This window comes from Microcebus murinus, chromosome 4, assembly GCF_040939455.1.
Source record: "Microcebus murinus isolate Inina chromosome 4, M.murinus_Inina_mat1.0, whole genome shotgun sequence".
NCBI lineage: Eukaryota > Metazoa > Chordata > Mammalia > Primates > Cheirogaleidae > Microcebus > Microcebus murinus.
Genome location: NC_134107.1, coordinates 10575058 through 10587069, shown reverse-complemented (window position 1 = coordinate 10587069; position 12012 = coordinate 10575058). Strand labels below are relative to the sequence as shown.

General features: G+C 58.1%; 1 protein-coding gene across 3 annotated transcripts in view; it reads left to right on the top strand.

The window, feature by feature from the left end:
* Positions 1-12012, top strand: part of SHANK2 (SH3 and multiple ankyrin repeat domains 2) — a 545909-nt gene that overhangs the window by 119416 nt on the left and 414481 nt on the right. For all 3 annotated transcript variants that reach the window (XM_076001724.1, XM_076001725.1, XM_076001723.1), the window contains exons 8-9: positions 914-1081; positions 6639-6755. In XM_076001724.1, coding sequence (XP_075857839.1) covers positions 914-1081; positions 6639-6755 — 285 coding nt within the window. The remainder of the gene's footprint in view (positions 1-913; positions 1082-6638; positions 6756-12012) is intronic.

Genomic DNA, 12012 nt, shown 5'->3' with positions numbered 1-12012 from the left:
CCCGTCCCATCCCATCCCCACGGTGCCCAACCCCGAAGGCACTGTGAGCCAGGTTCCAACTGCAGCAGGCTCCAGGCTCTCCTGGGTCTCGTTGCTGTTCTAACTCACTGTTAACAGAAAGTTGTCTTTCTCCTGTTAGTGCAGTCGACGGGCTTGTCTTTTCACCCCACCCATGGGAGGAGGCTGCAAACCCAGCCTTGCTGCTAATGCCGCCTCTGCGTCTTTGCAAGCCCATCGTGGGTGTGGGTCCCTCGTCTTCCTCTGGTCGCTGGCCCTGTGCCTGTTTGACCTGTTCTAACGCTGTGTGCGGGAAGCGCCCAGATAGAATGGCGGCCGCCCCAGGCCCGGTCTCCACGAGAGCCTGAGTGAGGAGGGAGCGGGGTGCGCCGCTGCAGGCTGACCCGAGGTGGGGGCTCCTCCCTACGGTCTGGAGCTTCCCACCTCGACCGCAGCGGCACCTTTCCTGGCTTCCTGGGAAATCGGACGCGTCACAGCGACGCCGGCGGCCAGGTTCGCCAGGCTCAGGGTGCACGCGGGGAGCGTCTCCTGGGTGAATTCAGGCTGGATAGTACGGCTTTCTCTTTGCCGCAAATGTCGCCTTCATGTCATTGCTGTCCACGATGCACCACTGGGCCGGGCTGAGTGCCGCAGGTCTGCGTCTGCTCGGTGTCCCCTCGTGTCCCGAGTGCCAGCCTGTCCTGGGTGCCTGGGCACCGTTGCCATTTCAGGGCCAGAAACTTCGCGGTCTACAGTCAGCATCCTTAGTTCTGGGGACTCGGTGACAGCAGTGGGAGTCCACGTGCAGGTCGGCCTTGGCCCGGGGGACACTGGCTCCTGCTGGTTTCCTGAGGTCTCAGTCTGAGCAAACGGGGTCATGATTCCAGTGACTGTAACGTCAGATTTTCTTTCCTAGACCCTGCTAGAGCTTGGAGCGTCCCCGGATTACAAAGACAGCTACGGCCTCACGCCCCTGTACCACACGGCCATCGTTGGGGGCGACCCCTACTGCTGCGAGCTCCTCCTGCACGAGCACGCCTCTGTGTGCTGCAAAGACGAGAACGGCTGGCACGAGATCCACCAGGTACGCAGGCCGCCTTCCCCTCCCATCCTGCCCGCACGCCCGCCTCCCCTTGTGCTGCAATCCCCGGGCCGGGCGGGCAACGCATAGGTCAGGTCCTACCTGGAATTCCTAAAAAATGTGAATTAAAAATGTGAGCACCAGCATTCAAAACCAGACACATTTATCATAGAAATAACCATTTCTGACTCCTCCGGAGCAACCGGAAGATTCGGCGAGGCTGTTGCAATGCGCACAGCAGCAGGGCACTGGAGCTGTGGGGTGCACGCCTGCTTCCTAGGGGCCCCGTTCTCTCCAGGTCCCCACCGTCCTGACGGCAGGTGCCAGGTGCCTTCTGAGCACAGGGGACCCAGTGCGAGGCCTGGGCAGCATGTTTTTCAGACTCCACCTTGTGCCAGTGGGGTTAGGGCGTGTGCCAACCACAGTCTTGGCCTGAAACACGATCCACCTGATGTCTCCAGTGAAAAGTCTTTAATGGACCAGGTACAGGTGTGGCCAGGGTTAAGGTCGAGCCCCATGGACAAGAGCACTGGGGAGGAGATGGTGTGTCTGGGAGCAGCAGAGCCCGCTGAGGAGGTTGGAGCCTGGCGGGCACATGTCGGGCAGGGCGGGAGAAGAAACACCCACCTCCGTCCTCTTGGCTGAGCCCAGCGGTTAGAGCGGTGGACTGGGCCGCCTGGTTTGGGGGTTTCTGCCCTATATTGTCCTGGGAGGTCAGATCCGGATTCGGTGCCCCCACCTTGCCCAGCAGGGTTCTGTTTGGAGAAATAAACAAGGCCACCTTTCTCCGGGGGTCTCCAGGGGAAAGGAGGACCACTAAGGTTCAGCCCAGACTCCTGAAGGGAACAGAGGAGAGCAGGTGGGGGTGGCAACCTGAGACCAGGGTGATAGAGGGCCACCCTGTCCCCCTGTCAGGTCTAATGACAGAGTCCAAAAACTCTGCAAGGGGCTGTGTAGTGACAGTGGCAAAGACCTGGCTTTCTGTGTCAGGACCCTGTCTTCAAATTCAGTCATGTTCCCAGGTACTGGGGGTTGGAACGCCAACGTGTGAAGGCTGTCAGGACACAGTTCGGCCCAGAAACTGATCAGAACAGAATGAGCCACTGTCTGGTTTGCACCACAGGCCGTACCCTGCCTCAGTTCCCAGACTGCTCCACGTGCCTCGGTCCCCTCACCGCTGGTCCGGCGGGAAGACCACACCCGGGCTTTGAAAAACGTGGGATGTGGGTCGTGGAGCAGCCGGCAGCTCAGGCCCAGCAGGGGGTGTTTGCATGTGTTGGGACAAGACGTTGTCCCTTTGCTGACGGGCAGGCTGCCTCCTGACCACATGGGGCTGCAGTGACGAGACCTGCGTTCTGGTAGGCTGCGGCTTCCACCCCGCGCTATAAGGCTCGTGCTGGAGGGGAGTGCCTGAGCGTGGTTTGGACTGTCACGGTTTTACTGGGGCACGGGCCACGCAGGAGCAGCAGTGGGTCCACCTGAGCGGGCGTTCGCTGCTGGTCTGCAGTGCCGCCAACTCCACGCTGTTGTAGCCACTGCGCTGGGCGCCGCACAACCCCAGGGGGCGCCATGCCCCTGGCTGTGGTATTGGCATTACGTTCATCACAGCTGTCCAGCAGGTGGCAGTAAAGTGCCTAAAGGAAAGAGCACCCTTTTTTTTCTGTGTAATTTATACCAAATCGTGTGGTTGCCAAGCGGTGGGTCAGATGCTAGGCTTAGTTGGGGTGAACTGAGGTTCTCTGGGGAGCCTTATCCAAATGTACCTGCCCAGGCCTCACCTGCAGGTTCAGAGGCGGCAGGTGTGGGTGGAGCCCCCCACATGCATTCTCCCAAGGGCACCTCAGGAGTGGGCCAGGGTGCGAGGGGGTGGGGGCAGGGTCTGTCCTGCACGCAGTTGTTCTCCAGCCTCTTACCCGGCCCTCCAAGCTGTCTGTACGGCCAGAAAGCACAGCGCCCTTTCAGAACAGGAAAGAGGGGTGGGCATTGCTTATCCTGGGGGCGGACGGCTTTCGTACTTCCGCACTTCCGGAATCTTTGTGTCACGCAGGTACTTTCTTTTTTAAGATTGTAAATGACTGTTTTATTTTGAACTCACAGAGGAGTTGTAGGAATAGCGCAGGGAACGCTCCTGCGCCCCTTGCTCAGAGACCACGTCCGAGCGCTGCCACTTGGCCCCATCTTGTTCATCGCAGCAGAAGGGTTCGGTCTGGGACCCGAGTGCCTCAGTCTCCCCTCGTCCTCGGGGCCGTGACGACCCTTTTGAAGAGTGGTCGTTTTGTCTCAGTTTGGGTCCGTGCAGTGTTGGCTCACGAGATCGGGGGCACACGCTTCGGCAGGACTGTCTTAGAAGCGAAGCCGTGTGCTCGGCAAGGCGTCCCTCATGCCCGCGGGGGCGCACGGTGGCCGGCTGCCCGTTACCAGCAACGTCCACGCTGAGCTCCTGACCGCCGGGCTGCCGGGTTTCTCGAACACAGCTCCTCTCGTCTCCTTTGTGACCAGTAGGTCTTTTGTGGTGGTCTTGGCGCCGATGTAAAAATCCATCCATCCCCTCTCACCTGCTGGTTTTGGGATCCACTGGCTTTTCTCACCTGAATTATCACAGTCACGGTTCCCAAATGGACACTTCTGGATTCCTATCATTGCTTCCACACTTATTAGTTGGCTTTCTGTTATATAAAAAAGTTTTTCTTCTCGTTTATTCTTTCATCTGTAACATTCCAGACACACCGATTTCTGCTTATTCTGTGACGATCTGTTTTCTCAGTTTTAGCCAATGGGCGCCCTGTGAAGATGGTGCCCATTGGCTATCCCCGTCAACTTGGGGACACTTCCTTTTTTCTGGCACAACGAAGCTGTATTCCAAGCTCTCGTTCTTTTCCTGCCTCAGCCTTGGGCTCAGCCATTTCTCCAAGGATCCTGGTTCTGCGTGGCGCAGAATGGTGTTTAGCGAGGGAGGTCCAGGTGCCAGGTGTGCTGGCCGTGGCGGGGCTGCCGCTGCCCCCACGCCTTATCATGGCCAGAGTTAGGGACATGTGTATACATGTGTACCCACATTTCATTTTTCCCTGTGTTGAGGAATGTGGGGTCATACTCACCCCCATCCCAAGCCAGTGCCAAAGGTTGGTTCTGGTTTCTGCTGTGCCATTTCGTCACTTCCTTCTCCCTTCATGGGCTCACTGGCTCTGTCCCCCTGGCCGCAGCCACCTGCTGGCCTGTCTGGCTGCCACCTTGCTGGGATTCCCTTTACACCCTGCCAGCGGCCTCTTCCTCGGCAAGCACCACCGCTGGGCTTCGACAACCCGGGATTAAAGACGAGACTAACTGAGATGATCCTTTAAAGAAAACCTGCTGGTGGATGCAGGACTGTGGGATTACGGGTGGTGTTTGTTCTAGCACTTTGCTGTGTTTCCTGGCTTTGCGTGTCGTAAAGCGACAGTCACGGGGACAGAAGACACAGGGAAGGACGCTCTTGAGGACGAGTCTCTGAAACCGTCTGTCCAGGGCGATGGCTGCACTTTGTCCCTTGGCTCTGATCGTGTTTGACCCCTGTCGAGAGGAGAGTGCTCAGGGCCATCCCACTGGTATAACTGAAGCCTCATCAATTTAGACTAATCGGGGGAAGGGGGATAATGAGTGTGGATTAATTGTGCAGCGTTTTTATGGTAACAAAGTTCTCGTCTTTATTGACTATGGAGCAATTAAATTAAGCGGTAGCAAAGTGCTGCTACAAGTCCTTTGGGGAGCGCTGAGTAGCCAGAGATCCTTCTTTTTAGGGAGCAAAGATCCCAACTCAAACTGGTTTTGGGGGCGCATAGTGGGGTGGGGGGTGGGAATTAGGCCTGGTGTTTTTGACCCTGAGAATCCAGACAGGGCAGCTTAGATGGGCTTGGATAGTGTCATCCTGGCTTAGTCTGTGTGTGTCTCTCGTCTCCTGGTCTCTCTGGTTCTCCCTCTCGCACTAGCATCCTCCCGCGTTGACGGGCCCCGGGCAGCTCCAGGGTTCTGTGGTTTTCCTGCTGACCGTCCTGGAAGAACACAGGACTTCTCTTTCCCATAGTTCTGACGGATGTTCCAGCTTGGGATGTTGCAGGTTCCCCAGGGCCACACGGGCATCCCTGAGCCATGCCTGGGAGAGGGACCTCTGGCGCTGGCCTGCGTCCTGTGCCCCAGCAGGAGCAGGGTGGGCCGGCCTTCCCCGGACCTCTGGCAGTGGAGCTGGGCCCCCAAGTGCAGGTGCTGCTCCAGAGGAAGGGGCGTGGGGGCAGGGCAGGTAAAAGCAGCAGTATCTACAGGAAGGATCTGCCTTATAAATTAATGAGATTTTGCGGGAGGCACTGCTATGAAAATGGATGTTTCTTGGGGTTTTTTTAAAAGCTCATGAAATCAATTATTTCAGTATCTTTCCTACCATCTTTCCTCCTTGTTAACTGCCCAGGTATAGGTCTTTTTCCTAGATCCTGCAGAGGAGAAGTTCACCTCCATCCGTCTCAATGATCAGAAATGCGTGATTAACCAGGGCTTGTGCTGGGTCTGGCCTGGAGCCCCGTGCTCTGGCCACCCAGTGGCTGCCTGCCCTCGGTGTGGCTGTCCTGTTGCCTTCCCTACCCTCAAGGGGAGAAGTGTGGGCTCAGAACCCATGTTTCTCACTGCCTGAGGCTGCAGCCCCCAGTGTCGAGCAGCATGCAGGTGGACAGAGGCACCCTTGTCACCTGTGCAGCGGGGACCTCCCTGCTCCCTGTGAGCTGGGGTGGAGACGGGTCGCACAGGCTTATTGAGCGCTGCTGGGTGCCGGGCCTCCTGTGAGGCCTCGTGGGGTCACATGATTGTCGTACGAACCCTGCAAGGTGCACTGTTGCTCCCGTTTACAGATGACAACCTAGGTGGACTCCGAGGTGACAGTTCTGATAAACTGAAAGTCGTTGGCTCAGGCCCGGATCTGCCTGACCCCAGCCCCTGGCGGTTCATAAGTCGCACACATTGCCCCCCTCCTTGCCCCAGAAGGGCCTGGAGGGGTCGATCACGTTGGGGGCTGCCCTGTCGCTGCCTCCTGCAGCCTGCTTAGGGGCTGGATTACGTTGAAAGTGACAGCGGAGCTGCCCCGGCACGTAGAGGGACAGACACGGGCCCACCCCCCGGGAGGTGGCAGCAGGAGGAGGCTGCGAACCCCTCCCTGGAGAGGGGCTTGGAGAACCTGGCTTGCATTTCGTAGAGCTGGGCACCGAGGTTGGGGTACAACCTCCCTTGTGTCTCTGGGCTTCTAAGCCGCTGGTCTGAATGGAAGGAACTTGGGGACCCCTTCCCAGACCCTCTAACAGCCAAGTGGAAGTGCCCAAACCAGTTGTGAGGCTGTTTCGCCCCGATCAGCAGCCGGGGGTCTGGGGGTCACCCCGAGCCTCGGGGTGCAGCAGGTGCTGATGCGTGTGGGCCCTGGTGCAGGATGGTGGGGGGAGGTCCACACAGGCCCTGCCCGCCCCGGGGTTCTGTGTGACAGGTGTGCCTGGTGCGTGAGCGCGGCCATCGTGCTGGGGCTGCCGATTCACAGCTGGGCTCTCTGTTGCAGGCCTGCAGGTACGGACACGTGCAGCACCTGGAGCACCTGCTCTTCTACGGGGCGGACATGGGCGCCCAGAACGCCTCGGGGAACACGGCCTTGCACATCTGCGCCCTCTACAACCAGGTCAGTGGGGAGCGCGCACGCCCCGCCCGCCCCGCCCTGGGGCCACCGGCACAGGGCCGAGGGCCTCTCCGGGGGGCGTCTCAGGTGACCCTCACCTGCCGCTCTGGCGGGAACGGTCCCGCTGTTGTGGAAAAGAGGACACAGAGCCCCAGGGGAGCAGGGCGAGCAGCCCCTGCTCACGCACCTGGTGCCCCCAGCGCTGGGCTCGCGACTCGGGTCTGTTCCAGTGCTGCACCTCCTCGCCATGCACCTTCCAGAAGTGCACGGAGCCGGGGTCCTCCCGTTCCCACCCTCGGGAGCTGGGCGCAAACTCCGCTGGGTCCCGGAGCCTGTGAGGGCGGGTCTCTGCGTGGGGCAGGAGAGACGCTGACCAGGCCGAGAAGTGGGCAGGGACGTGGCCGACAAAGCCGGGGTGTGGTTTGGCACCCACCCCCACGAGAAGTCTGCCACAACGTCACGTAACAAAAGCCAGCTTTTCACTACTGCACGTGACAAACGTGCCCTGATGTGCTCTTTCTTTAAGTGGTAAAATACCCGTGACAAAGTCCACCGTCTTCACCGTTTCTGAGTGTACAGTTCGGTGCCGCAGGCACATTGGCGTTGCCCTGTGGCCGTCACCGCCGTCCCCCTGCAGAACATCCTCGTCCCCCAGCTGAGACTCCGTCCCCGTCACACGCTGACTGCTCCACCCCTCCCCCAGCGCCGGCACCCCCACTCCCCTTTCTGTCTCTGTGGATGTGCCTGTCACAGGGAGCTCCTGTAAGTGGAACCACATGGTGTTCGTCCTCTTGTGTCTGCCTGCCTTGACATTTTCGAGGTTCCTCTAGCACGTGCCAGAGCGCCCTTCCTTTTTACGGCGGAGCTCTATTCCGTCGTGCGAACGTACTGCCGCGCGTTTTGTTCATTCCTTCGTCTGTCGGTGGACACTTGGGTGGCTTCCCCTTTTCACTGTCGTGAATGACGCCGCTGTGGACGTGGTGTGCAAGCGTCAGTCCACGACTGTCCCTGGTCCTGTTTGGTGCAGGCCCAGGTGTGGAGCCTCGGTGTGAACACATCGCAGCGCACGCTCTCCGCTGTGAGACCGGCCGCGAGGGCCCAGGGCGGCAGGCGGGGAGAGTGTCTGGGAAGCGGAGTGGGCTGTGGTCTCTGCCCTGGGGAGAGGGGGCCCCGAGCGGCAAGGGGGCGCCCCCGCTGTGCAGGGTGTGCATGGCTGGGCGGGAGGAGAAGCCACGGAGCTGCAGGCCCTGCAGGGCGGGAGGAGAGGGAGGCTCCCGGTGGATGCACAGGGCGGAGGCTGCCAGTTTCCTGGGTGCTCAAGCTCAGGCTGATTGATTCCTGGACGTCACTATTGAGGGACTCCTCTGCCCCTTTTTTCTTTTATTCTTCTCTTTCTCTGAATTCAAGGACCCTCCAGTCCGGAGGGTGGGGAGATGTGGACGCTGTACCAAGCAGGGATGGGAGGGCACGTGGCTCTTCCTCCTGGAGGGACAGAGGGAGGTCACAGAGGAGGGGCTCTGCTGGAGGCCCCTGGGCTCTTTGCACCTGGGTCTCTGTGGTCCATCAGCATCATCTTCCCAATCCAAAGCAGTGCTCCCACCCTGTTGGCCCACTGTGCCCTCCAGGGTAGCAGCTCCAGCCTCACCTACACCCAAAGCCCTCCCGGGCCCCTCCATGGCTACTCACCAGCCCATCCCCCCCGCCAGCCACTCTGCTTCAGTCCCACTTTGCTTTTAGCTGTTAAATTTTCCTGGATTATTTCCTCTGGAAAACTCCTATGCATCTTTCAAAACCCAACTCAGGTATCCCATTCCCCAGTTAAGCCTTCCCCTGATGACCCCTTGATGCAGTTAGTTGTACGTTTTGCTCTGCAGCCCTTTGCAAGACATAGCCAGGGTGAAATGTCCAGGACTAAGTGGAGACTGTTTTCCTTGCCGACGTTCCCTGCCCCTTGGGTCCATCTTCTCAGGGGCATAAACTACCGTCTTTTGGCGTCTCCACTGTGCCTGGCGCGGGAAAGCAGCAAAGCCGAGTGAGGCCGGGCGAGCGGTCCAGCCGGGCTTTGAGGAGCATTTGCAGAGCTGCCGCTTCCTCCTGGAGGAAAGCACGTTGATGGGATCCGTGAGCAGCTGCGGGCCCGGGCGCCGCGGCGCTCAGACGCCGGCTCGCCTTTGTGAGCCTGGAGACGCGTCGCTCAGCTGCATCAGGAAAACACAGCACGGGGCTTGGCTGTCGCGGGTAAAACATCTGCACGAGCATCTGCTTCCTAATTACTGCTTTACATGGGAAAGACATTCCTTAATTTTCCCCAGTAGATTTCAGGCATATTTTATCTTGGAAAAAAACAACAACCAGGAAAAGTATGTTTTCTGTCACTTGAAATAATTGCAGACAAGATGGTCTTGCAAAGAATTGATTTTTTTTTTTTTATTAGCAAAGGTTAACACATTTTGGTAATCTGCATCGTCAGTTACTTACGGGGCTGAGCGTGACGTGGTGTCGTCCCAGGTGCCACACCTGTGCCCGCCCTCGGCTGCTGGCTCGGGGAGGGTCTGGAGCCGGCCAGGACTCTCAGGAAAACCCCTTCCCCGTGGGCCTCGGGTTAGCACAGGGGTCGCCGGGTCAGCCAGGTTCTGCTATAAAAGGCCAGTCAGTAAATATTTTAGACTCTGAGGACCACGTGGACTCTGTCGTAACTATTTAGCTCAGCCATTGTAGTGCAGAAGCAGCCAAGACAATACAGAAATGAAAAAGTATGTCTGTGTTCAAATAAAAAACTTGACTTACGAAGCGGGCAGTGGGCCATTCTGGCCTGTGAGCTGTGGTTTGGGAGCCTTGGAATCAAGGTGGCATCTGCTGCTCTCCCCGACCTGGATTGCAGACAGACCCCCCTCCCGGGGCTGAGCGGCTTCCCCGCAGGCCAGGAGCGTCTGTAGCGTGGGGAGAGCCGTCCCCTCCAGGGTCCTGGGGCCGCCAGAGGCAGCCTGCTGCTGCCCCAGCTGCCGCCTGTGTGCCCCTCAACTTCTGGCTGGGTACAGATGTCTGAGCTGACACCCCCAGTTTTGACCCCCTCCCCGGCGATGCCTCCAGGGGCCATCGTGTAGGGCCACAGGCTCTGGGCTTGTTGTCCCTCTTGGCCTCTGGATGCCACATCCACTTGGCATGTCAGCGAGCATTCTAGGATCCAGCTCCACGGATCCTTCACGCCTGTCCCTGGGATTCTGGGGTCTTTACTGGCCTCCCTGTGCCTCCCGCAGCCTGTCGGAGGGTCTCACAGACATGGGAAAGAAGCCAGTCTGAGCTGCGGCTCAGCATGAGTCCAGGAGAGGCATGGCTCCGTGCCCGTGTCCTCCAGGTGCTGGTAACGGCTGTCTGGGAGGAACGGGGACCCAGCCTGTGTCTAGGCAGCGCACACTTGACCCAGAGCTGCTGTGCTCCGTCTCCCCAGCGTGCTGAGCACCTTGCTGCAGCCACTTCCCTGTCTACACACGTGTGATGTGTGGGGCTGTGTCAGCCGAGCCTCAGGTGCAGACAGCAGAAACCACGCTGGCCATGCTACAAGGAAACGTGTCCTACAGGGTGCGCTGGAGAGTGACATAACAATAGACTGTCCAGGGATGGGATAAGGGTGCCTTGGAATCAGGACAAGGCAGCTTTGGTTTAGTGGAACACAGTGCAAGGAGGTGTGGCTGTTGGGACCGTTCCCTTGCTGTGCCATCCTGGGCCACCGATCGCCACTCTTGGGCCCTGAATTCCCTTGTCTGTAACATGAGGAAAGTTATACCCAACTCAAGGGTTTCCAAGGAGCCTAAAAACAGAAAACGAACATGGTGTGGCTGGCACATAGTAGATGCTCAGTAAGTAGTGGCTGTAGTGATGGTGGAGAATGGTGGTATTGATGGTGATGGTGTTGATGGTGGGAGTGATGGTGATGGCAGTGATGGTGACAGTGGTGATGGTGGTGGTGGCAGTGATGGGGATGATGGTGGTGATGACAGTGATGGGGATGATAATGTTGATGGTGATGGTGATGCCATGATGGTGATGGTGGCAGGATGGTGATTGACAGTGGTGGTGATGGTGGTGGTGATGATGGTGGTGACAGTGATGGTGATGATAGTGATGGTGGGGGGTGATGGTGGTGGTGGTAATGGTGGTGGTGATGATGGTGGTGGTGGTGATGTTGGTGTGGTGATGGTGGTGGTGGTTATGGTGGTGGTGACAGTGATGGTGGTGATAATGTTGGTGGTGATGGGGTGATGGTGGTGATGGTGGTGGTGACAGTGATGGTGGTGATAATGTTGGTGGTGATGGTAGGGGGTGATGATGGTGGTGATGATGGTGGTGACAGTGATGGTGATGATAGTGATGGTGGGGGTGATGGTGGTGACAGTGATGGTGGTGATAATGTTGGTGGTGATGGTGGGGGTGGTGATGATGGTGGTGATAGTGGTGGTGATGATGGTGGTGACAGTGATGGTGGTGATAGTGATGGTGGGGGTGATGATGGTGACAGTGATGGTGGTGATAATGTTGGTGGTGATGGTGGGGGTGGTGATGATGGTGGTGATGGTGATGGTGGTGGTGATGGTGGTGATGATGGTGGTGACAGTGATGGTGGTGATAGTGATGGTGGGGGTGATGGTGGTGACAGTGATGGTGGTGATAATGTTGGTGGTGATGGTGGGGGTGGTGATGGTGGGGGTGATGGTGGTGATGGTGATGGTGGTGGTGATGATGGTGGTGACAGTGATGGTGATGATAGTGATGTTGGGGGGTGATGGTGGTGACAGTGATGGTGGTGATGATGTTGGTGGTGATGGTGGGGGTGACAGTGATGGTGATGATAGTGATGGTGGTGATAATGTTGGTGGTGACAGTGATGGTGGTGATGATGTTGGTGGTGATGGTGGGGGTGATGGTGGTGGTGGTGGTGATGGTGATAACAGTGATGGTGGGAATAGTGCTGATGGTGGTGATGATGGTGATGAGCAGAATAAATGAGCTTCCTAGTTGAGTTGTTTGACTCCACACTGGAATTACCTAAGGAACCCGTTGATAATATAGATAACCAGGCTTCCAGCCCAAATCCCAGGATCCCAGCAGTGCTGAGCGTCTGCGCAGAGGCAGCTGGGTCCTCTGTGGACCCGGCGCCAATGTGCTGGGCTCCATGCTCACTAAGCTCCCTTCCCATTCTGCCGCGACGGATCATGACCAAAGTCATATACATCACCAAACCTGGGCAGCCACCACTTCACCA